This window comes from Armigeres subalbatus, chromosome 1 (genome assembly GCF_024139115.2).
Source record: "Armigeres subalbatus isolate Guangzhou_Male chromosome 1, GZ_Asu_2, whole genome shotgun sequence".
NCBI lineage: Eukaryota > Metazoa > Arthropoda > Insecta > Diptera > Culicidae > Armigeres > Armigeres subalbatus.
In genome coordinates, this window is record NC_085139.1 from 119,013,637 (window position 1) to 119,040,138 (window position 26,502).

Sequence of the window (26,502 nt, forward strand, 5' to 3'; positions counted from 1 at the left end):
CTGGTTTTTCAATTTGGGTCCGATGGGATGTCAAAGATAATTACTGGGTTTTCGAACCGGCGTAGTATATCGGTTCTGGGTTATACTTTAAAAACTAATGCAGAACGACAACTCCGATACAGCTCATAAATACTGAAGAATTATCAGTAACATGACATTGGCGAATCGCAGCAGTATTTACATATTACGATCTTAACTGTAAGGTTTTCTAAAACATGCTATATTTCATGCGTCTTTAAACTAAATATTCTATATTTCATAGCTCCCATTCATATTCTTCATATCTAAAACAAATAGAAGTAAAAACAATTTGGTTCGTTTATTATTTTGTATTTGTTTTCAGTAGTGGGCAGGCGTGTTAGCAAAAGAGAACCGATGAAATTGTTGCTTCATTTATTTGTCTTATCTTACGTACCGAGTGATGTTATAATCTAGTTATAACCCACATGTCAATGAGTACCGGTAACATTAATCGAATTAATTAAATTTTAATGCAGCTCACGAGCAGTACGTTCTTCAATCTGTTTGCGATTCCCACGGAATCATGCCATAACAAAGTTTTAATCGGAATGGAATCCAACCACAGATACGCTTTTTCAACGTCTTCCCTACGATCCCTACCTTAATTAAATTGAAACCCCTTGTCGTCGTTGCACTCGTTAATTAATATTTATTCAATTTCATCTGCTCGACAGCGGAATTAAATTTTGGTCTATCATGCATCCCTTCGCTGGAAGTGCACCGTCGTCCCTTTCTCCAAAGCTCGGTCTACCATTTCATCCAGGTGACGCTCGAAGGACGATTTGAAACATTCGAGCTGCTCTCTAACTCGTTTCCCCAGCACGTGTTCTCCCAGCACGTAGTACGGCGGTACCGTCGAGTTCCGGGGAACATTACTAGCTTCCAGAAAGAACGGCAGTTTATCGTCGTCGCTCATGGTGCGCCACTCGCGCGAACTTTCCCGAATGGCTGTGCGCATATTTGGGAAAGTTTTCCGCATGCGATTGTAGCGGACGTAGTTGAGGAATGGTGAACGGGAAATTTTGGATACACGTCTCTTTGCTTCCACTTGGAGTATGCAGGTACGGCTTTCATAGCTGGAGGTCATTGTTATTGAGTTGTTTGATGTGGGTTATTTGTGTCATAGAACAATTGTGGTTATGATTGGTAGTGGTTTGCTTCGATTTATCAAATGTTATTTATTATTGTTCAAAGCTGTTCAAAGGTGAAGTAGGTTTAAAGAAGAAAGTGTTAAATATGTTTGTTCAATGGAACTTTACGGGCTGAATATGGGCATACAAAACATATTTTAGTTACCAGATAAACATTGTGTCTGTCGTCGCTGTCCGGAACATCTTTTGCTGTCAATGAAGGAAAAATACATACGATTTGACAGTTAGGTACCACACATGTTTCGGACAGCAGAACAAAGGGAACCGAAGCGATAATCTTCATCTGGTAACTAAAATATCTTTTGGACATACATATTGATCGTGCGATCTCGTAGTTGGATAAATAGGGTAACCAACTTGATTTGGACCCCTACACATTTTGGACCCTCCTGGCGACATTTTCTTTATTTCTGAACTAAAACAATGCCGCTGATAATTTCCCCATTGGCTTCAGGAAAATAATATTGTTCAGCATCTGTTTCACTGGTTTCCCGTGCAGAGTTGTTACGGAGATCCTGAAATATTTTCTTAAATCAAACTTAAATCAAATCCGCGCCATTTCCGCGCGACATGAAATCCATTCCGCACCAAATCCGCGCGACTTAGAACTAAATTCTAAGCAAATAAACGAGAAATGTCAAATTTTTTTATCACAATTTCTGAATGTCATCTCTTCAAGTTCGTTTTTTAATAATATTCTTATTCTTTAATGGCAATACATTCCAACTGGAACAGCCAAAACTATTTCAATAAGCACCTCTTTTAAAATGAGATGATGGTTTTGGCATGTTTTGTTCCGTTATTGTCAATTGATTTTTTGTTGATCAAACTTTATGAAGTTCGGCACAAGATACATTGAATACAAAGAATAATCATAATTGCTTATAGATAAACTTGGCAAATAATAGAAAATCAGCCAAAAGCGGAACTTCTTCTGATGTTAAAAATTATGCAACTTTGTTGTAATTATTGATCACAAAACAAACTTGCGTAGAGATTAAGGAATTAGACAATGCAGCTCCGATTTTAATCAAAACTTTTGTAAAAAAAACTATTTGAATTCATGGATGTTCAAACTCCTTGAGGAATTTCCGGAAAAACTCCTGGAGGAACTTCCGGAGGAACTCCTGGGGGAACTTCCGGAGAAATTGCTGCAGGAATTTCCGGAGGAACTCCTCGAAGAACTTGCGAAGGAACGCCTAGACAAACATACGGAGGAACTCCTGAAATAACTTCCTAAGGGACTCCTGGTGGAACTTCCAGAGGAACTCCTAGAGGAATTTCTGGAGTAAATTCCGGAGCAACTCCTGGAGGAACCTCCGGAGGAACTCTTGGAGGAACTTTCTGAGAAACTCCTGGAGGAACTTCCGGAAAAACTCCTGGAAGAACTTTCGGCGGAACTTCCGGAGGAACTCCTGGAGGAATTTATGGAGGAACTTCCGAAGGAACTCCTGGAGGAACTTCCGGAGGAATGCCTGAAGGAACTTTCGGAGGAACGCCTGGAGGAAATTCCGGAAAAACTCCTGGAGGAACTTCTGGAGGAACTTCCGGAGGAGCTACTGGAGAAACATCCGGAGGAACTCCTGGAGGAACTCCTGAAGGAACTTCTGGAAGAACTTCCGGAGGAACTTCTGAAGGAACTTCTGGAAGAACTTCCGCAGGAACTCCTTGAGGAACTTCCAGAGGAACTCATGGAAGTATTTTCGTTGAAATTCCTGGTTGAAATTCCTACGGGAGGAATTCTTGGGGAACTACCGAAGAAATTGCTGGAGGAACTTCCAAATGAATGCCTGAAAGAACTTCCTAAGGAATTCCTGGAGGAATATTCAGAGCGATTTCAGCACAAACTTCAGAAGGAATTCCTCGAGGAACTTCCGAAGAAATTCCTGGAGTAACTTCCGAAGGAATTCCTGGAGAAATTTCCGAAGAAATTCCTGGAGAAACTTTCGAAGGAATTCCTTGAAGAACTTTCGAAAAAATTTCTGGAGGAACTTTTGAAGGAATTCCTGGAGGAACTTCCTAAGAGTTTTCTGGAAAAACCTCCGGAACAATCTGGATGAACCTTCGAAGGAATTCCTGGAGGATCCTCCAGAGGAATTCCTGGAGGAAGTTTCGAAGGAATCCCTGGAGGAACTTCCGACGGAAATCTTGGAGGAACTTTCGAAGGAATTCCTAGAGGAACTTCAGGAGAAATTCCAGGAGGAAATTCCAAAGGAATCCTGGAGGAACTTCCGAAAGAATTCTTAGAGGAGCTTCCGAAGAAATTTCTGGAGGAACTTCCGAAATAATCCGTGATTTTCATTTAACCATTCAGAGAAATTCCCTTTGCAGTTCCAGTAGGTTTTCTAGATCTTCTTCTTCTTCGTTGGCATTACATCCCCCACTGGGACATTGCCGCCTCGCAGCTTAGTGTTCATTAAGCACTTCCACAGTTATTAACCGCGAGGTTTCTAAGCCAAGTTACCATTTCTGCATTCGTACATCATGAGGCTAGCACGATGATACTTTTATGCCCAGGAAAGTCGAGACAATTTCCAAGCCGAAAATTATCTAGACCGGCACCGGGAATCGAACCCAGCCACCCTCAGCATGGTCTTGCTTTGTAGCCGCGCATCTTACCGCACGGTTTTCTAGATATTTGAGTTGTATTCTCTTGGTAGGTCGTTTGGAAATTCAAAGGAATTTTTCTTTAAAAATCAGAGGAATTCCCTTGCAAATTCAGAATAATTATCAAACAAAACTCAAGTTAATTATCATGGTAAATTTGTAGAAAATTTTCCATGGAATTTTTCTCGGCCATTCAAGGGATCTGGGAACTCAGTGTTCTTTTATTTTGGAAATTCAGATGAATTTCCCTTTCAAATTCTTGGAAACATGGTTTGGAAACTGGAAACCCTTGGACATTCAAGGAATTTCACTTTGATATTTTAATTTGGAACAATAGTGGATATTCTCTTGAAATTCGATTGAATTGTTGGACAAAGCCATCCTACTCGGTTTTATAATTAATGTAATTATTAATGTTTCTTCGAGGTTATCTCAATTTACATAAATAGTTTAATTCATTTCCAGCAACCCAGTTTAATCAAGTGGTCCTCCTTATGCTTTCTTTTTGCTTTCTCTGCAGTTCTCTGATATTAAAAATAATACAAATTTGAATAAAATCACTTCATGCTAATAGTAAACAAATCTCGCTTAAGGTCACTCCTGACGGAATCCAAGATTAAAAGTGCTCGCGTTTTTGGGGGCAAACCACTCGATTCAGAGGCGGCGCACAACTGTCATTTTTGTTGATTTAGCTTTGCTGCGTCGTAGCATGCGTGAAATAATAAAAATGACAGTTGTGCGTTGCTTCTGTATCGAGTGTTGTGCCCCCGAAAACGCGAGCACTTTTAATCTTGGATTCCGTCAGGAGTGACCTTAAGGAAGATGAATTATTCGACTTACTATCAGTTCATAATGTGCACACTGCCATTATAACTAAAACATATTTAAACCCTGTTCTTTTCATTAAGGCTCTATAAACCGTAATCAATCCGATAATGACGATGATTTTTTCGAATCCGCACTAATACTAATAAAGTTTTGAATTAAATTCAATATTTTGGGGCTATTTACGAACTTACCCTCCATCATGATATATTCACGGCATTTCCATATTAATTTTTCACTTATCAAAACTAGAAATTACTGAGAAATTGCTGGAAAAACGCTGAAAACTGCGTGTTTCCTGGGCCAATATTCGTATGTTCATCGAACGCATACTAACGTTCGAACGTTCGGATCAAACACATACACACTCACTTGATACTTCACTTGATCTTTTCCAATTGTTTTCTTGATTTTATCACTTCTAAAACATATTCACTAACTGAGTTTCACATTTTTCTTCAATCTTGACTACCAATTAATTCACTTCACGCCCAAAAACTGTCGAAAACTGCTTTCCAAAAATCGAAGTGAGAGACAAATTTGACAACCGTATTGTGAATGCAATAAAATGCGGAAGACTCAAATTCACTAGCGCAATAAGTGAAATGGTGAGTACAAAATCTACGCGATGCAACTTCATCCAACCCGAACAATACAACGTATACGCCAGCCAACACGCAAACAAAGATGTGCATACACAAGAAAATAATCATCTCTTCACCGTTGCCAGATTTATTTATTGAAAAAAAAAAAAACCTTTGCTGTTTGTCGGATTGAACAATAAAACCAAAAATGAATATTTAAACATGTTATGTAAGCTTCTATTTACGGGCAGCAGGGACTATGTCCAAGGGCTTGACGATCCCTCCCCAGGCCATCTGCGAGTTGTGGGGCTTGCCTAGGATGTGGTGGGGTTTGACAGTGGGCCCTGTTAAACCTCTATAAAAAGCTGCATGTATCCGCAAGTAGGCCCCACCAAAGCGACCGTGTGCCGCCCAAAGCGCACAAGCCCAAGTCCTGGTGTTAGGTGGGACGCTAAACAGCCCTGACACGACGGCCCTCCGACGAGACAGGAGGTTTGCGCTGGCCCAATAAGCCGCCTCGACAACCAACCCCCACGAACAATATAAGAGATAATGCGACTCGATATAATCGGCAAAGACCCAGGCGACGAATAAAGGATCACGATTGGAAGCTTGGAACATGGAATTGCAAGTCGCTAGGTTTCGCAGGTTGCGACAGGATGATCTACGATGAATTACATCCCCGCAACTTCGACGTCGTGGCGCTGCAGGAGATTTGCTGGACAGGACAGAAAGTGTGGAAAAGCGGGCATCGAGCGGCTACCTTCTACCAAAGCTGTGGCACCACCAACGAGCTGGGAACCGGCTTCATAGTGCTGGGTAAGATGCGCCAACGCGTGATTGGGTGGCAGCCAATCAACGCAAGGATGTGCAAGCTGAGGATTAAAGGCCGTTTCTTCAACTATAGCATCATCAACGTGCACTGCCCACACGAAGGGAGACCCGACGACGAGAAAGAAGCGTTCTACGCACAGCTGGAGCAGACATACGATGGATGCCCACTGCGGGACGTTAAAATCGTCATCGGTGACATGAACGCACAGGTAGGAAGGAGGAAATGTATAGACCGGTCATCGGACCGGATAGTCTGCACACCGTATCGAATGACAACGGCCAACGATGCATAAACTTCGCAGCCTCCCGCGGAATGGTAGTCCGAAGCACCTTCTTTCCCCGCAAAAATATCCACAAGGCCACATGGAGATCACCTAACCAAGAAACGGAAAACCAAATCGACCACGTTCTAATCGACGGTAAATTCTTCTCCGACATCACGAACGTCCGCACTTACCGCAGTGCGAATATTGAATCCGACCACTACCTCGTTGCAGTATGCCTGCGCTCAAAACTCTCGACGGTGTACAACACGCGTCGAAGTCGGACGCCGCGGCTTAACATTGGGCGGCTACAAGATGGTAGACTAGCCCAAGAATACGCGCAGCAGCTGGAAGTGGCACTTCCAACGGAAGAGCAGCCAGGCGCAGCGTCTCTTGAAGATGGCTGGAGAGATATTCGATCCGCCATTGGTAGCACCGCAACCGCTGCACTTGGAACGGTGCCCCCGGATCAGAGAAACGACTGGTATGAAGGCGAATGTGAGCAGTTAGTGGAAGAGAAGAATGCAGCATGGGCGAGATTGCTGCAACACCGCGTCGTGTGTCCCATCTACAAAAAGGGCGATAAGCTGGATTGTAGCAACTACCGCGCAATCACATTGCTGAACGCCGCCTACAAGGTACTCTCCCAAATTTTATGCCGTCGACTAGCACCAACTGCAAGGGAGTTCGTGGGGCAGTACCAGGCGGGTTTTATGGGCGAACGCTCCACCACGGACCAGGTGTTCGCCATTCGCCAAGTACTGCAGAAATGCCGCGAATACAACGTGCCCACACATCATCTATTCATCGACTTCAAAGCCGCATATGATACAATCGATCGGGACCAGCTATGGCAGCTAATGCACGAACACGGTTTTCCGGATAAACTGACACGGTTGATCAAAGCGACGATGGATCGGGTGATGTGCGTAGTTCGAGTTTCGGGGGCATTCTCGAGTCCCTTCGAAACGCGCAGAGGGTTACGGCAAGGTGATGGTCTTTCGTGTTTGCTATTCAACATCGCTTTGGAAGGGGTAGTACGAAAAGCAGGGACTAACACGAGTGGTACAATTTTCAATAAGTCCGTCCAGCTATTTGGTTTCGCCGACGACATAGATATTATGGCACGTAACTTTGAGAAGATGGAGGAAGCCTACATCAGACTGAAGAGGGAAGCTAAGCGGATCGGACTAGTCATCAACATGTCGAAGACGAAGTACATGATAGGAAGAGGTTCAAGAGAAGACAATGTGAGCCACCCACCGCGAGTTTGCATCGGTGGTGACGAAATCGAGGTGGTAGAAGAATTACTAGGGCTCACTGGTGACTGCCGAAAATGACACCAGCAGAGAAATTCGGAGACGCATAGTGGCTGGAAATCGTACGTACTTTGGACTCCGCAAGACGCTCCGATCGAATAGAGTTCGCCGCCGTACTAAACTGACAATCTACAAAACGCTAATTAGACCGGTAGTCCTCTACGGACACGAGACCTGGACGATGCTCGTGGAGGACCAACGCGCACTTGGAGTTTTCGAAAGGAAAGTGCTGCGTACCATCTATGGTGGGGTGCAGATGGCGGACGGTACGTGGAGGAGGCGAATGAACCACGAATTGCATCAGCTGTTGGGAGAACCATCCATCGTTCACACCGCGAAAATCGGACGACTGCGATGGGCCGGGCACGTAGCCAGAATGTCGGAGAGTAACCCGGTGAAAATGGTTCTCGACAACGATCCGACGGGCACAAGAAGGCGAGGTGCGCAGCGGGCAAGGTGGATCGATCAGGTGGAAGATGACTTGCGGACCCTCCGTAGACTGCGTGGTTGGCGACGTGTAGCCATGGACCGAGCCGAATGGAGAAGACTCTTATATACCGCACAGGCCACTTCGGCCTTAGTCTGATTAAATAATAATAATATGTAAGCTTCTATTACATTCCAAGTGGTGTATAATTTTTTTTAAACCGATAAATACCCATATATTTGATACACCATGAACATGTCTTATGATATGAAATAAACAATTCGTCAAGTCTGGCAACATTATGCATCAGCTGGCATATTTTTACCACCCCATTTCCACCCACCCCAGTTGTAAACAACATTTATTTATCGCTGCTGCACTTTTCCGTGCCAATTGCATCACTATTACAAACAAGTGATACAGTCATTAATTTTCAAAACATTGTGATGGAGTCTTGAGCCTTAAAAGAGATCCAAATTATTTTATTTGCCGAAATGATCGTCTTGACAGCGCCTGTGGTGGGGTCGCCATTGTCATTAATAAACGTATCAAACATAAATTATATTCTTCGTTTGAAACCAAAGTTTTCGAAACCTTGGGATTTTCTGTTGAAACAAATTTTGGACAATTCTCTTTTATTGCTGCCTACTTGCCTTTCCAGTGCTATGGGTAGCAAAGGAATTGGTTGAGAGCTGATCTTCAAATTCGAACTCGCAACAAATCCAAATTTTTCATAATTGGTGACTTCAATGACAAACACCATTCATGGAATAATGCTCAAAGCAATTCCAATGGTAAAATTTTATTTGAAGATTGTTCTGCGGGATATTATACTATTCAATTCCCAATGGGCCAATTTGTTTTTCTTCCAGTCGAAATCCTTCTACAATTGATTTAGTTTTAGCGGATTCTAGTCAGCTGCCAATTGGTAACTCATGCTGACTTTGAATCTGATCGCCTTCCAGTGATGTTTGAAATCTCACCATAAACCATTAACAAACCAATCAGCTCTGCTTTTAATTATCATAGAGCTGGTTGGGATTTATATAAAACGTATATCGAAAGGAATTTTGATGTTGATATTCCTCTCGATACCAAAAGTGATATTGATAATGCTCTCGTATCTTTGACAATCCAGAGGCATTGTAATTCCTAAATGTGAAATTAAATTCAACTCCGTTATTATTGACGACGTTCTTCAACTACTGATCCGTCTCAAAATGTGAGGCGAAGGCAATACCAAAGAACTCGCGATCCCGTGTTGAAAGTTATTTGGCGAGATTTGCAAAATGAAATTAAAGAAACGTTTCGCTATTCTGAGAAATACCAACTTTGAGAATAATGTCTCGAAGTTGGATCCCAGTTCGAAACCCTTTTGGAAATTAACGAAAATTCTTTTAAAAAAACCTCAAAAGCCAATTCCAGCGCTTAAAGAGGGAAATAAAATGTTATTGACAAATGGTGAAAAGGCTAAAAAACTTGCTCAGCAGTTCGAGAGTGCCCATAATTTTAGTCTAAGTCTCACTAGTTCAATTGAGGATCAGGTTACACGGAGCTTCGAAGACGTTCTCAATCAAGAGAATGTTTTTGATCCTTCGTTGGGAACTATTTTGGATGAAGTGAGATCTATTACCTTAAAAATTTAAAAATATGAAAGCCACGGGTGATGATGGTATTTTCTACATACTTATCATAAAACTTCCTGAGAGCTCTTCATCCTTTTTAGTTAATTTATTTAACAAATGTTTTCAATTGGCATACTTCCCAGATAAATGGAAAAACTCAAAGGTGCAGCCCAATCGGGTTGTACGCAAAGGTGACGTAGAACTAAGTAGCTGTAGGGGAACTGTACCGGCTTTGTCAATGTTCCTAATTTGGCCAATTTTGCGAATATCTCCAAAAATAAAGCAATTCGCAAGAGTTTTATTAGTTCCAATAAGAGATATATCCCTCACGCTTCAACTCTGCTTTCAACTGATCGATTATTTTGGAAACATATGTATTTTCAGGGTTGGCCAAATTAGGCACTAAGTTGGCCAAAACCGGTGCACTTCCCCTATATAATATACATGTTTTTGTTTTATACTTTTCTTTTCGATGAGACCAAAGCAAGCGTTTTTCAAACCCAGAGTGAATCGGTTTTCGTTGTTTATCCTGTGCTCCTGAGATTGAGTTAGCATTATGAACCTTAGTGATGTATATTATTTGAAAATGATGATGAAAATATTTTTTTCAAATAATCGAGGATGAACAACACTCTCAAGCGATAACATATCCAATTTATCAATTGTTAAAGTCTCGCTATATAGTAAGAATCGTTCGATAACTTTATCTCGATTCAAAGCATTGGTTAATGCTACTTTTGAACTTATTTTCCTACATAACACCAAAACACAATACCAAACATCCGATTGAACTTCTTTGTTGACATTAAATTGGTATTAGTTAGGTTTACATTAAAATTATTATTTTGTGTTATTATCAATAGACTGCAAGATTTGAAAAGTTATCGCCGATGAAAACTTGCCTACTTTTCACACCTGAGAAATTATCAAATGATAATTCCAATAATTATTGTATGAGAATGATTCAGCACAACCCTGGCTGATAGTGTACCGCTGCAGCCATCACCGACGCAAACTGGAACAGAGACTAACCACCCTCACTAGGTCATTCCAAACCCCTGGTGGTACATTACTAAAGAACCCATCCAGAAAGCTGGGCTGTCAACGGTGTTTGATGGTCATCCTATGGAGGAAGCCAGAGTAGACGCGATAAAGAAGTTTGAAAGTTTATTGATAAAAACCATTATTCCTTCGCGTGAGTTGCGTCGGACTTTGCATTTATTCCGGCAGACATCTATGAATCAGCCTAACCGAGCCGAATAAAGTTTACCAGAATGCATCCACTGCAGCAGCGAAGAAGATTCCGAGTCCCCCTTCTTCTCTTCTACTTTTTCTTCTTCTCTATTGGCATTACATCCCCACACTGGAACAGGGCCGCCTCGCCGCTTAGTGTTCATTAAGCATTTCCACAGTTGCTTTGTAGCCGCGCGTCTTACCGCACGGCTAAGGAGGGCCCTTCCGAGTTCCTTTACTGGCATCGACGCAATAAACGTAAGCGAAAAGCTGCCGTCAAACGCCCCCAAGCTTTCATTAGTTGGCAGAAACGAACTGCACCTTAGCTAAAAGCCCTGTAAGTTGCATTAATTTGACTTCTATGCTGGCTTGAGGCCTCGAGTTAGCCTTGTGAACAAAGGCTCAGAAACCGGAAATGACGAGATCGATTCTTGATCCGGTCTAGGATGTTTTTGGGTGGGTGGGTTTTTATAGTGTATCCATTGCATTTGCCACACAAGATACATACTAATGCAATGGCGGGCATAGAAAGCTTTCAATTAATAATTAAAGAATTGCTAATAGATTGCTAAGTTAAAAAGCAGGCAAAGTTCCAGTTGGAATGTAGTGCTATGGAAGAAGAAGCTTGCGATGCACTTATGAGATTGACTGATTCACCGAAAACCGATTGCTAAACTGTTAGCAAGTTTTCAATAGTAAATAATTCTTCTTCTTCTTCTTATTGGCATTACATCCCCACACTGGGACAGAGCCGCCTCGCAGCTTAGTGTTAATTAAGCACTTCCACAGTTGTTAACTGCGAGGTTTCTAAGCCAGGTTACCATTTTTGCATTCGTATATCATGAGGCTAACACGATGATACTTTTATGCCCAGGGAAGTCGAGATAATTTCCAATCCGAAAATTGCCTAGACCGGCACCGGGAATCGAACCCAGCCACCCTCAGCATGGTCTTGCTTTGTAGCCGCGCGTCTTACCGCACGGCTAAGGAGGGCCCAGTAAATAATTATCATACATAAATATTGTAACACACTGGAGTCGGTTTTCACGCGGAGGATATGGGCCGCGTAAATTAAAACAACGTAAAAACCGCGTAAATCTCGAAATATGTCTGAATGAACCGCGGAAATTTCGAAATTCGAGTAAAAAAAATCGCATAAAAAGCGAATCGTGTAAAAAGAACCACGTAAAAAACGACTTCAGTGTACATCGGGAATAATGCGTTGACTCATCCTTGATCGAATGGTCCAAGAAAATTGAAAATCCATCGAAAAACGGCTGAGATATTAACGATCAAAGTCTATCATATTTTCGTGACGTTTTTTGATTTTTGCAATCGTAAAGTGTACCCCAATATAGTAAAGACAGACGTAGTTCTACGTCAAAACGCCAAAGTTGTTCCAATTTTGAAGCCGGACAAAAATCCAGCTGAGGCTTCTAGTTATCGCCCAATCAGTTTGCTGTCTTCAACAAGCAAACTGTTTGAAAAGATTTTTTCTCAATAGAATGATCGTTCATATTAATGAAAATTCTATTTTTGCTGATGAGCAATTTGGTTTTCGCCATGAGCATTCAACCACCCATCAGTTATTAAGAGTTACGAATTTAATTCGGTTCAACAAATCTGAAGGATATTCAACTGGAGTTGCTCTTCTTGATATAAAGAAAGCATTTGACAGTGTTTGGCATGAAGGTTTGATTGTAAAATTGATAAATTTTAATTTTCCTCTGTACATTATTAAACTAATCCAAAATTATTTATCAGATCGCTCACTGCAGGTAAACTATCAGAATTCTAAATCTGATAGATTACCTGTAAGAGCTGGTGCTCCTTAAGGCAGCATACTTGGGCCCATATTGTATAACATTTTTACTTCTGACTTAGCTGATTTACCACCAGGGTGTCAAAAATCTTTGTTTGCAGATGACACGGGCCTTTCAGCCAAAGGGCGAAGCCTTCGTGTCATTTGTAGTAGATTGCAAAAAAGTTTGGATATTTTCTCCACTTACTTGCGAAAATGGAAAATTTCCCCGAATGCTTCCAAAACTCAGCTTATAACTTTCCCACATAAGCCGAAAGCTTCTTATTTGAAACCTTCTAGCAGACATATTGTCACTATGAATGGGGTTCCTATTAATTGGTCTAGCGAAGCTAAATATTTAGGACTTCTGCTGGATCAAAAATTAACTTTTCAAAATCACATTGAAAATGATTCTGAAGTTGCCTCCGTGGTATAGTACCAATGAACTTCATAGAATTTCTAATATTGAGACATTGTAACAAATGTCCAACAAAATAATTTCCAATTTTAAACAAAAATCGTTGCAATCTTCTATTGCCACGATTAGCTCCTTGTATAAATTAGGTTAAGTTTAGTTTAAGTTGAAAATATTGTAATTCCTACATGGTTCAATTCAACCAGAGGAAAAATCCTTTCTGCCAGAGGCAATTAAAATGTTTTAACAATAACTAAAAATGTAACATAGCAAATAAGGATAATAGTGTTAGGAAACACGGAACACCTAGTCGAAGAGATGAATGCATGTATTAGATAATTAGCAAATTTAATATAAAAAACACTGTATGTGATTCATTGTTAGAACATCTAACAATCACCGGTTATTGATTAAGTATTATACCCTTTATGTAGAATCTATTTGTGGAACCTCAAGATTCAAACTCAGTCTTTGATCTTGAAACATTCATTAAACTTTAACTTGATCGTGCAGTGTAAAGTTCTTTGAAAATAATACGGTGGGGCCTCAACGTGTGGGCTTTTGTATAAGCATGCATAAAGATCAATGTTCTATCATTGTTTTTTTTTTCTATTACAAGCCAAATAACTATAAACTGGTCCACTTTCCCACAAAAGCGGCTTTTCTTCTCGAGGATTATCCGGAAGCAGACCAAATGAACAAAACCCCGGCATATAAACAGAACACATTGCCGTGCGTATTAATATTTCACACAGAGATACCGCCGCCTCCCACTTCGGACTCACAAAGGTACAACAAATGATTAAATCCAAACGTTCAATTTAAGGATCATGGAAGATCACTAAGAAAAAGGCGCATCCTTGACCGACCAACACAAGCCATTTGCTACCGGCGACCGCACCGCACCGTGCGATAGATTAAATAAGTTTAATAACTTATCTCGGCAGGGAAGTTATGTTATTACTTGGTCGGACATCGTCCTACTGTTTCATCTTGATCCCTTCTTCGAAACTGTGGCGAGCATGCATCCTCGCTGTTCTTTACATAGATATAGACATCGAGTAGAGATATCGGCAAATCCTCAAGCGCACACTTGAAAAGGCCAATAAGAACAATTTCGGTTGGTTTACAAGATGCACCTTTTGCAATCTACTGTGCCGCAACATGCACGGGTCTCAGCTAGGACTCGATGCGTACAAAGGGATCAACCGGAATAATGGGCAAAGGAAGATAATCGTCAACTGCTTAGGGGCAAATATTTGCGGTATTAGTGATGTTTGTTTGGATGTCTTCCGCCTTTCAGGCAGCCAGCTAACGTTATGGAGGCTCAAATGTGTGCAATATCGATAATCGCAATGTTTTCAAGATTTTGCCACTGTCTTCTACATTGTGCCTTTGTCGATACCTCTCGAGAGGGGGACATTTGTTTGCGATTTTAAGAATGGTGACACAGGCGGCACAAAAAGGGTTCTCGCTTCGAGGCTTTCCGGCCGTGAAGAACTGTACTGTAGATCCGACAAGACTGTCGACTATACGTAGGATTTCCATTTTTTCTGTTTACCTCTATTTTGGTTTACTTTCACCGGCTTTGTCAAGTTCAATGGCACTTTGATTGTAAACAATTTTGCATCAACTAAGGATTGAGGACACCGGTCGGCTTGGAGGTATTTCAAGAGAGCTAATACCCTTCTAATGACTGTTTAGCCTTTGTTGTACCGTGCTTCCTGAAACAAAAATCTGAAGAACTTTTTACTACATTTTTTACAAAAGTTGCATGAGTCGTAAAGGAGACTATTTTGGTAAAGAGTATTGCGCTTCGGCACGCTTCGCTAAAACAACTATTCATCAGTAATTCAAATTTCATTTTCAATTCTCACAAATCGATTATCCTATCCACCTTTACGTGATCTTTCCGTTCCTACTAGCGCACAATTTGTCTATTCTGATTTAGCTTTGAGATTTAACAAATCATTGTTGTGTCCCTACGAAAAAAATCACAAAAATTAGATTTTTAAAAAGTTGTGGAAATTGAGGTAGACTGAGAAATTGTCAAAATCTATTCGCGTTAAAAGCATTGTCATAAAACAATCGAAATATCTCTTCAGGTTCATGATTAAAATTCTATTTTTTTAGAAGAAAAGAATCGATGCAAGCGACAATAATAAAAATGTTATGTCAGTTATACAGAATGCATGATTATCAAATTAATCCGCCTATTTGTTTAGTTGTGATCAGTGTTGTAAAATGTCATTTGCATTCGTTTGTATAATTTTCCCAGAACTTGTTTCAGAAGGTAGCTATCAATTCATGTTGTATGACGAACTTATAGCGGTTAAATGGGCCTACAACTTTGTCTAACGAGACTTTGCTGTAAATATGTAATCTGGGGCGTGGGAGGCAAAATGTCATTCAAATGACATTATGTCAAATGACACGTGACATTTTGGAGAGTTTTCACTCTCCAGCCTTTGATGTTATACTTAGAGCAATGTACCCTTGGACAAAAATATAACCCTACTCAAGCGTTATGAGTACATTCAAAATTTTGGAAGAAATTTTGCTTCTAAAGAAAGTTATGAGCAAATTAGTCAAATGACATGCAGATGACATTTTACAAGCCTGGTTGTGATCGTTTGCTGCATTCAAGCAAGTTTTGATTTTGACAAGAAAGACAGTACTACCGTTAGGTGAATCAACTAAGAATTAAAATAGTTATAATCAATACCATCGAACATAAACATCCTAAACCATATAACTTCAATACACCTGAATTGATATGCAATTTAAACCAGTTCTGACCCGACAGTGCAGACGCCATTAAACATGTGTAGAGCCTTTCTACTCTTCTATGCTAAGCAAGCTATAGAACGGGAATGGTGGACGAAACCCGGTGTAGGTATTTGGATGTTGGAATCGTCAATCACAGGAACGCTGTCGCTTAATGATAAGGAAGGGAGGTTCTCTAAGGTATCATTCTGAATTATAGAATTCAATTTAATTAACTATTTCGTCGGCAATGTAAATTTAAAATCAAGCACTGAACACGAAAACGATGCATCAGCTAATATGATGCCCACCCTAGGCTTTGAACCCACACTGCCCTGTCTACCTGCCGCCCGAATTCCCCACACAAGCAGGTAAATAATTCAACGTGCAACGCTAAAGCCGAGAGCTCCCGTCGTCGTCGCAATGATTTGGTGATCGCGCGAACTGTCCCGGTCCCGTTCCCCAGTCGCTTACAAATACGCGTCGCGATCGGTTCAACTTTCGGTGGAGCTCTCTATTCGTGGCATTACTGCGTCTACGCAATTAAGCATTTCATTCTAGAGTGAGATTTGCGTTATCTGTTCAGTGTTTGTCTGCAGAGATTTCGGTTTAATAAGTCTAGACTCCGTGAACGAGTGCAATGGCCTGTACATTAGACATCACTTTTGAGAATGGCACAAAAATGCCAGCCCTCGGATTCGGTACTTGGCGGGTAAGTTATGCCTGATATAAAGACATATCCCATGGAGAATTATAAATTGTTCATAAAGACTTACAAATTCTTAAAAATTGTGGAGCAAACATTGTTGTACCAACAATAAAAAAACAGATTAATCCACCTAGCGGTGATGATCCCTTTCTCGATTCATTCGTTTGGTTCCGCCTGGCAGTAAAATAAAATTTCCATGAAGAATTAGAAATTTTCCATAAAAAAATATAAAATTGTCAATAAAGAAATCAGCAATGAATAAATATAAAATTTCGACAAATAATGCAAAATTTCCATAAAAAATGAGAATTTTCCATAAAAAATTTAAACATTTTCACAAAATAATCAATAAAGAGCAATAAAAAATAAGGAAATTTCCATACAAAAAATACAGAAAAAGCAATAAATTGATAAAATAAAATATGAATCCATACCCGATCAGCATTGTATAACAAAATTATAACTCAATTCTATCAATGGTTGTTATTTAAAGCAACGTGTGTTATAATTAGATAATTCGATAAAAATGTGTCGGTGAGTTTTATTTCATATCAAAATTATAACAACATTAGTTATGTATATTTACACAAAATAATTGCCTACATTTTTTGTAGATATTGGAAAAAAGCGGAGGTAATCACCTCCAGTATAACTTGAATCTATGTTCGATATTAACAGCTAGTACAAAGTTAATTGACTACATTGTGGATGGAAATCCGTAGTTGTAGCGTACCAGATTCTAATACGTGATGTAGGCAATTACCTTAAAAGTAGGTTTTTTACAGGATAATTATGTCAACGTTTGTTATAATGTTGATATGAAGGTATCAACCACAGATTTAATTGTGTTACGGCTAGAGGAATTTTTGATATAATTTTTGTTATTTTAACAACTAACCAGCCAAATATATAACATATTTTGTTACAATATTTTTCTGAAATAAATTGTTATAATTTTGTTATGCATTGCTGATCGGGTACATCATTTTTTTTTGTAACTTCCGAACGCAATGAACAATCCTGTCTATTTTCAATAGTGATAAACTCTGCTTTTGTTTTTTGTTATTTACCAAGAAATCCTAAGTGAACTTTAGTATAATTTTGTAATAATCGAAGGAGAAAGGAATCAAAGAGAGACTCTCTTTTGCACATACGACCTATTCTCAAAGCAATCTAGTTTTTGCCTTTCTCGTACAACATAGTTGTACCGAAAGGCTATCATTTCACTACGAAAGCGAACTTTTTATAGAAGCCTCGGAGACCCATAGTGTTATATACCAATCGTCTCAGCTTGACGAGCTGAGCAAATGTCTGTCTGTCCGTGCGTATGTAAGTTTGTGCACAAAAGCTAAGAAAAACATTAGACAACTTTTTATATAGTAATCATCAACCGATTTTCTCGCAACAAGGTTCATTCGACAGGGGACAAAGCCTAGTTGATCACTATTGAATTTGATAACGACCGTTGTGTTTAAAAGTTATAAAGAAAATGGTACATCGAACCATATAAGCACCATATAAGGTTGGTGTCTTGGCTAATTGCGAGAAAGGCAGTATCACTACTCGGTGAATTAAGTTGGGATTTATACAATAAAGTCATGTCCATTTAGAATCCGGAATCATTTATTGTATTGCAGCGGCACGGAAAGTGACCGCTGCAAGAATTCTTTTACAGCGGTTTGTCTACCTAGGCGCCCACTTGCTGTGGTATAAATTTTACAAAGTTTCGTGCAGCGTGTCAAAAATTATTCCAGATGGAAGCCGAAAGGAGAGAAAAAAAGTCTGCACACCCACGTTGATAATCCTGTCATCGACGATGGAACCTACGTCAAAATGGATTTCGGACAGCTTCCTAGCCAAAAATTCTACATGGTGACGGCACGAGGAGTAGTTCCTGCGAAGTTTAAGTTTGATTTTTGAACAAACTTGCAAAAAAACGGATGATTTTGGCAAGGGATATGCAGCTGTGGGGCAAAGACCTAAGTGTTTGTGACGAATAAGACGATGGACTCGAAGTTGTACAAGGAGGAATGTCTCAAAAACCGCGGTCGATCTTCCATAAAGCCCATAAAGGTCCCGTGAAGTTTTGGCCAGATTTGGCGAGTTGCCACTAAAACCGGGAAGTCATCCAGTGGTACCGCTATAATAACGAAGATTTCATCGATAAAAACATAAACCCACGCAACTGCCCACAGCTCCGGCCCATCGAGACATTTTGGGCAGTAATGAAGCGGAAGCTTAAGAAAAGTGGAAAAAGTGGAAAAACAGCTCGGGACGCGACTCAGATGACCAAAATGTGGAACAAATGTGTCAAGGAAGTTGACTCCGGAGGTGTGCAACTTTTGATGAGAGGAATGAAGAAGAAGGTGCGAATTTTCACTAGAAACAAGAAGAAATTATTTGTATCAATAGTTTTTCCTTAAAGTACAGTGAATTACCCTTATTTTGATGTATAAACCTTACTTGTACGTCAATCCGTTACCGAGATACAGATAATTCTATTATTCCGGATTCTAAATGGACATAGCTTTAAATGCAAGCTTTTTATATAAATACTGTATTAAAATAATAATTATAAGACTTCAATACAAGGGATGTATTAAAATCTTCCGGAATTGTGTATGCAAAATTTCACTTCAAACTTAATTTAATTTAACCGGCCCGGTAAACGAATTATGAATTTCTAAACAGCTGAGCTCTCGGCAGTCTGCTCAGTAAAAAGTTTAACCGTTTACCGAGTCCTCGATTTGCACTTTCAATGATAAAATGTCAAAAAATACCGATCAGTAACATCAGTAACAACTACTGAGCACTTGGTAAAAAATGCGGATGAATTTGTAAAAAAAACACTGACCTCTGTTATGAATAGTAGCCGTAGCCGTAGAACTGCACCAATATGCTCAATTCGGAATGTCCTCTTTGGGTTCCCACCGGAACGGGCTCCAGGTTGGCCACCTAAAGGTTACCAAACTCCCCTGGAAGTACTCGGCATGAGTTCTAGTCGCTTATTTGAGGAAAATCCCGAATTTTAAGCCGTCGAACGGCACCAATATGATCAAATACGTAATTGTCCTCATTGGGTTCCCACCGGAACCGGCTCCAGGTTGGCCATCTGAGTGTGACCAAATTCACTTGGAAATATTCGGCATGAGTTCGAATCGCTTATTCGAGTAAAATCCCGAATTTTAAGCCGTCGAACGACACCAATATGATCAAATCCGTAAATGTCCTCATTGGGTTCCCACCGGAACCGGCTCCAGGTTGGCCACCTGAAGGTGGTCAAACACATTTTAAAGTATAATGCATGAGCTCCTTTTGCTTTTGTGAGTGAATTCAAGTCATTTGGGTATTCAAACGGTTCCAATATATCCATTTCGGAATGTCCACTTTAGGTCCCTACCGGAACCGATATCAAGCAGCCATGTACCCGGAACCAATTGCTGGGTCCTTGAAATCTCAAATATAACATATGGTTGAATTTAGATTCACCATACATAGATTTTTTATGAATAAAATCATTTTTTCGTGAGTTTCTTGGAAAAAATACATTTTGGGTTACCATAGGTACCCCACGGGGTTTTGGCCTCAATCCGGAACCATTACGAAAATTCACGTCCTCAAGCCATTTCCTGAAAATATATTAAATTTTCCATCCAACCATGCCTGTTTCGTTAAAATCGGGTGATCATTGACGAAATGAGAGCAAATTGAAAAATATTTTTTAGTCGTTTTCGTCTGCTGGTATCGTAAAGGTTAACTATTAAAATGTAATTATGCTTTCATTTTCCTTATTGGTGAGCAGAATAAAAGAAACAAATTTTTAATGGAATTATATTAATTTATTTTAGAAATAAATAGTAATTTTGCCAGCGTTTTTAAACCGCACCACCAAGTTGGTGAAGATTGTCCTTCAACGTAACCACACCTTGCGAACATTTTCCGCTGGTTTCTGCCCTATGTATTTTGAAAAGGATGAGATTTTAGATTCCCATAGTGTGGAAATCCGATGCGTACTGCGGTGCTCAGAATCCTTCAGGAGGAAGTTGATTTTCAGATGATCCTTAAACGGCGTTGTGGGCGACGTTTAGATTTGGACCCAGCAGAATGGTTTCCTTTGTGCGACATAAAGCTATGTCCATTTAGAATCCGGAATAATAAAATCATCTGTATCTCGGTAACGGATTGACGTACAAATAAGGTTAATACATCAAAACAAGGGTAATTCACTGTACTTTAAGGAAAAATTATTTATATAAATAATTTCTTCTTGTTTCTAGTGAAAATTCGCACCTTCTTCTTTATTCCTCTCATCAAAAGTTGCACACCTCCGGAGTCAACTTCCTTGGCACATTTGTTCCACATTTTGGTCATCTGAGTCGCGTCCCGAGCTGTTTTTCCACTTTTTCCACTTTTCTTAAGCTTCCGCTTCATTACTGCCCAAAATGTCTCGATAGGCCGGAGCTGTGGGCAGTTGCGTGGATTTATGTTTTTATCGATGAAATCTTCGTTATTATCGCGGTACCACTGGATGACTTCCCGGCTGTAGTGGCAACTCGCCAAATTTGGCCAAAACTTCACGGGACCTTTATGGGCTTTATGGAAGGTCGACCGCGGTTTTTTGAGACATTCCTCCTGGTACAGCTTCGAGGCCATCGTCTTATTCGTCACAAACACTTAGATCTATGCCCCACAGTTGCATATCCCTTGCCAAAATCATCCGTTTTTATTGCAAGTTTGTCCAAAAAGCAAACTTAAACTTCGCAGGAACTACTCCTCGTGCCGTCACCATGTAGAATTTTTGGCTAGGAAGCTGTCCGAAATCCATTTTGACGTAGGTTCCATCGTCGATGACAGGATTATCAACATGGGTGTGCAGACTTTTTTTTCTCCTTTCGGCTTCCATCTGGAATAATTTTTGACACGCTGCACGAAACTTCGTGAAATTTATACCACAGCAAGTGGGCGTCTAGGTAGACAAACCGCTGTAAAAGAATTCTTGCAGCGGCCACTTTCCGTGCCGCTGCAATATAATAAATGATTCCGGATTCTAAATGGACATAGCTTTATAGTCTCGGATTCAGTCAACTTCCTGAATAATCATCTAATTTATGTTTTGCTGGCTGCAAATTATTATTTTTGTTTTAAATAATATTTGAAATGGGTTAATTGATAGATTTGAAGGTGGGTGGTTTCGATTCCCGGTCCGGTCAAAAGTATCATCGTGCTGATATACGAATGAAAAAATGGTAACTTGGCCTAGAAAGCTCGCAACTAATAACTGTGGAAGTTCTAATTGAACACTAAGCTGCGAGGCAGTAATTTCCCAGTGGGGGATGTAAAGCCAATAAGATGAAGAAGAATTGATTGATCTACATTTTTCTTGAACCAATATATGTTCAACCAACGATTGCTCTAATGCCAGTGCAAGGGCACTATCCAAAACTGTTCATAGAATCGAATCCGGCACCCCCACTAGTCGCGTCAGCTTGTCCAGGAATTTGCATTTGCGCCTAATCTGCATAGCTGGTCACGATCGATTAGTCGTATACCATTTCGATGTACAAATGATTTGTGAACACAGTGTTTTATTTACAGCATGTCTGCAGCATAATGTGTAGGAAATATATGATTTATAATATAGTACTTCTGCACATGAAACTAGCCTCATTGCCTTTTTTTTTTTTAATGTGAGGCAAGAGAACGGGTCAGTTACTTGGGTGTCATATGGTTTTCGCTTCTGCTTCATACGCAGGAGGTCGTGGGTTCAATCCCAGGCCCGTACGTTGTATCTTTCCCTATGCTACTTCTCATGTTATAGCAATCGCTAGAACTGAAAATGGAGTGCATTCCGTTTCCATCTTCTACTATATATCTACAACTAACTATTCTAAAATTTGTTAGAATTGGAAATGAAAGAAAAGCTCATTTCCTATAAATAAAATCAATTCACATTGGCAACCAGTTAACCAAGACGAACGTCTGTTATAGAAACTTAACCCATAGATTCCAATAAAGTTCCGCATGAATTCATGGCAAGTGCAGAGGGATACTCGGCTTGCAGTGGGCGAGTAACTGCATTATCATTTCCTCTCATAGAACATGGCTGGTCTAAAAATTTGTTTGTAAATCAAAAATTTGTTCTTAAGACAAGGTTTTGATTTTCTGACTTAATATATTTGTTACATTTGGCTTGAAAGCGATTTTTAAAAGTTAATTTTTGATCTAGCAGAAGTCCTAAACATGTAGCTTCGCTAGACCAAGTAATTGGAAACCCATTCAAAGTGACGGCTTATGTAGGAAAATTATAAGCTGCGTTTTGGAAGCATGCGGGTGAATTTTCCATTCTTGTAAGTAAGTGGAGAAAATATCCAATTTTTTTGCAATCTACTACAAATGGCACGAAGGTTTCGCCCTTTGGCTGAAAGGCCCGTGTCATCTGCAAACAAGGATTGTTGACACCCTGGTGGTAAATCAGGTATAAGTCAGAAGTAAAAATGTTATACAATATGGACCCCAGTATGCTGCCTTGGGGAACACCAGATCTTACAGGTAATCTATTAGATTTCGAGTTATGATAGTTCACCTGCAGTGAACAATAAATAATTTTGGATCAGTTTAATAATGCACAGAGGAAATTTATCAATTTTACAATCAAACCTTCACGCCAAACATTGTCATATGCTTTCTCTATATACCAAGAAGAGCAACTCCAGCAACTAAGCAACTAAATTGGAAAGTATTTTATTATGGAAGTTTTCTAATTTTTTGTTTGCTGTTTATTGATTATTTTGAGGAAAATTTTCAATATTTTCTGGAAAAAAATATTAATTTTGTGGAAAATTTTTAAATTGTTTATTGCTAATATTAAGTTTATACAGTGGGTAACATTTGAAAATTGTTGTGTCAAACCTGGGCATAGTGTATCCTAACCCAAAAATTCCGTACGGACTCGTGGCAAGTGCAGAGGTATATTCGGCTTGCAGTGGACGAGTGATTGCATAATCATTTCCTCCCTCTTCCCTACATTGACTTGCATTCTGACGTGGCAGGCGCCAGTATGACCTAGCAAATGAGATCACCAGTACTTGTACATTAAAGATGAGTGCTAGTCTAAAGAAAACATCTGTTGGTTCTCTGTGCAAGAACAGCTGATCTGGTCATAATGGAGTAGCAACTACGGGCAGTCAATCAAACTCAAGCAAGCTCAAAACAAATAAAAGCTTTCCACGAAAAAATCAATATTGAGCAATAAAAAAATGGGAAAATTTCCATAAAAAAATACATGCCATTTTCTTTAAAAGCGTTTAAAGTTCATGGAAAGTTGTATCAACTTTATTGCTATTTTGATTTTTTTATGAAAATTTTCTTATTTTTTGATTGGGGCCAATGATGAGGGGCCCTCCTTAGCCGTGCGGTAAGACACGCGGCTACAAAGCAAGACCATGCTGAGGATGGCTGGGTTCGAGTCCCGGTGCCGGTCTAGGCAATTTTCGGATTGGATGGAAATTGTCTCGACTTCCCTGGGCATAAAAGTATCATCGTGTTAGCCTCATGATATACGAATGCAAAAATGGTAACTTGGATTAGAAACCTCGCAGTTAATAACTGTGGAAGTGCTTAATTAACACTAAGCTGCGAGGCGGCTCTGTCCAAGTGTGGGGATGTAATGCCAATAAGAAGAAGAAGGCCAATGAAATCATTCATTTTTATTTTCATTTATTTAGTTAACATCTAAACAGATAACACTGAATCAACAATTTGACGCCACAATGCACGGTTCGAGGCCGCATCTCTCCATCCTCGGATATGCCCCACGCTCCCCAAGTCGTTCTGCACCTGGTCTGCCCATCTCGCTCGCTGCGCTCCACGCCGTCTCGTACCTGCCGGATCGGAAGCGAACACCATCTTTGCAGGGTTGCTGTCCGGCATTCTTGCAACATGTCCTGCCCATCGTACCCTTCCGGCTTTAGCTACCTTCTGGATACTGGGTTCGCCGTAGAGTTGGGCGAGCTCATGGTTCATTCTTCGCCGCCACACACCGTCTTCTTGCACACCGCCAAAGATGGTCCTAAGCACCCGTCTCTCGAATACTAAGAGTGCTTGCAAGTCCTCCTCGAGCATTGTCCATGTTTCATGTCCGTAGAGGACTACCGGTCTTATTAACGTCTTGTACATGACACATTTGGTGCGGTGGCGAATCTTTTTCGACCGCAGTTTCTTCTGGAGCCCGTAGTAGGCCCGACTTCCACAGATGATGCGCCTTCGTATTTCATGACTAACGTTGTTGTCAGCCGTTAGCAAGGATCCGAGGTAGACGAATTCCTCGACCACCTCGAAGGTATCCCCGTCTATCGTAACACTGCTTCCCAGGCGGGCCCTGTCGCGCTCGGTTCCGCCCACAAGCATGTACTTTGTCTTTGACGCATTCACCACCAGTCCAACTTTTGTTGCTTCACGCTTCAGGCGGGTGTACAGTTCTGCCACCTTTGCAAATGTTCGGCCGACAATGTCCATGTCATCCGCGAAGCAAATAAATTGACTGGATCTGTTGAAAATCGTACCCCGGCTGTTACACCCGGCTCTCCGCATGACACCTTCTAGCGCAATGTTGAACAACAGGCACGAAAGTCCATCACCTTGTCTTAGTCCCCGGCGCGATTCGAACGAACTGGAGTGTTCGCCCGAAATCTTCACCCAGTTTTTCACACCATCCACCGTTGCTTTGATCAGTCTGGTAAGCTTCCCAGGAAGCTGTTCTCGTCCATAATTTTCCATAGCTCTACGCGGTCTATACTGTCGTATGCCGCCTTGAAATCAACGAACAGATGGTGCGTTGGGACCTGGTATTCACGGCATTTTGAAGGATTTGCCGTACAGTAAAGATCTGGTCCGTTGTCGAGCGGCCGTCAACGAAGCCGGCTTGATAACTTCCCACGAACTCGTTCACTAATGGTGACAGACGACGGAAGATGATCTGGGATATCACTTTGTAGGCGGCATTAAGGATGGTGATCGCTCTAAAGTTCTCACACTCCAGTTTGTCGCCTTTCTTGTAGATGGGGCATATAACCCCTTCCTTCCACTCCTCCGGTAGCTGTTCGGTTTCCCAGATTCTGACTATCAGTTTGTGCAGGCAAGTGGCCAGCTTTTCCGGGCCCATCTTGATGAGCTCAGCTCCGATACCATCCTTACCAGCTGCTTTATTGGTCTTTAGCTGTTGAATGGCATCTTTAACTTCCCTCGAGGTGGGGGCTGGTTGGCTTCCATCGTCCGCTGAACTGACGTAGTCATCTCCTCCGCTGCCTTGACTTTCACTGCCTGTACTCTCAGCGCCATTCAGATGTTCCTCGTAGTGCTGCTTCCACCTTTCGATCACCACACGTTCGTCCATCAAGATGCTCCCATCCTTATCCCGGCACATTTCGGCTCGCGGCACAAAGCCTTTGCGGGATGCGTTGAGCTTCTGGTAGAACTTGCGTGTTTCTTGAGAACGGCACAGCTGTTCCATCTCCTCGCACTCCGCTTCTTCCAGGCGGCGTTTCTTCTCCTGAAAAAGGCGGGTCTGCTGTCTCCGCTTCCGTCTAGAACGTTCCACGTTCTGCCGGGTACCTTGCTGCAGCGCGACCGCCCGCGCTGCGTCCTTCTCCTCCAGAATCTGTCTGCACTCTTCGTCGAACCAATCGTTCCGTCGACTTCGACCCATATACCCGACGTTGTTCTCCGCTGCGTCGTTAATGGCTGCTTTAACTGTACTCCAGCAGTTCTCAAGAGGGGCCCCATCGAGCTCACCCTCTTCCGGCAACGCTGCCTCGAGATGCTGCGCGTATGCAGTGGCGACATCAGGTTGCTTCAGTCGCTCTAGGTCGTACCGCGGCGGTCGTCGGTACCGAACATTGTTGATGACGGATAGTTTTGGGCGCAG

General features: G+C 41.0%; 1 protein-coding gene across 1 annotated transcript in view; it reads left to right on the top strand.

Moving 5' to 3' along the window:
• Positions 1 to 16,324: 16,324 nt before the first annotated feature.
• The window catches only part of LOC134205051 (1,5-anhydro-D-fructose reductase), a 41,968-nt gene continuing 31,790 nt past the window's right edge, over positions 16,325 to 26,502 (top strand). Inside the window, exon 1 of the mRNA XM_062679935.1 lies at positions 16,325 to 16,583. Within this exon, the coding sequence (XP_062535919.1) occupies positions 16,512 to 16,583 (72 nt within the window). The 5' untranslated portion in view covers positions 16,325 to 16,511. The remainder of the gene's footprint in view (positions 16,584 to 26,502) is intronic.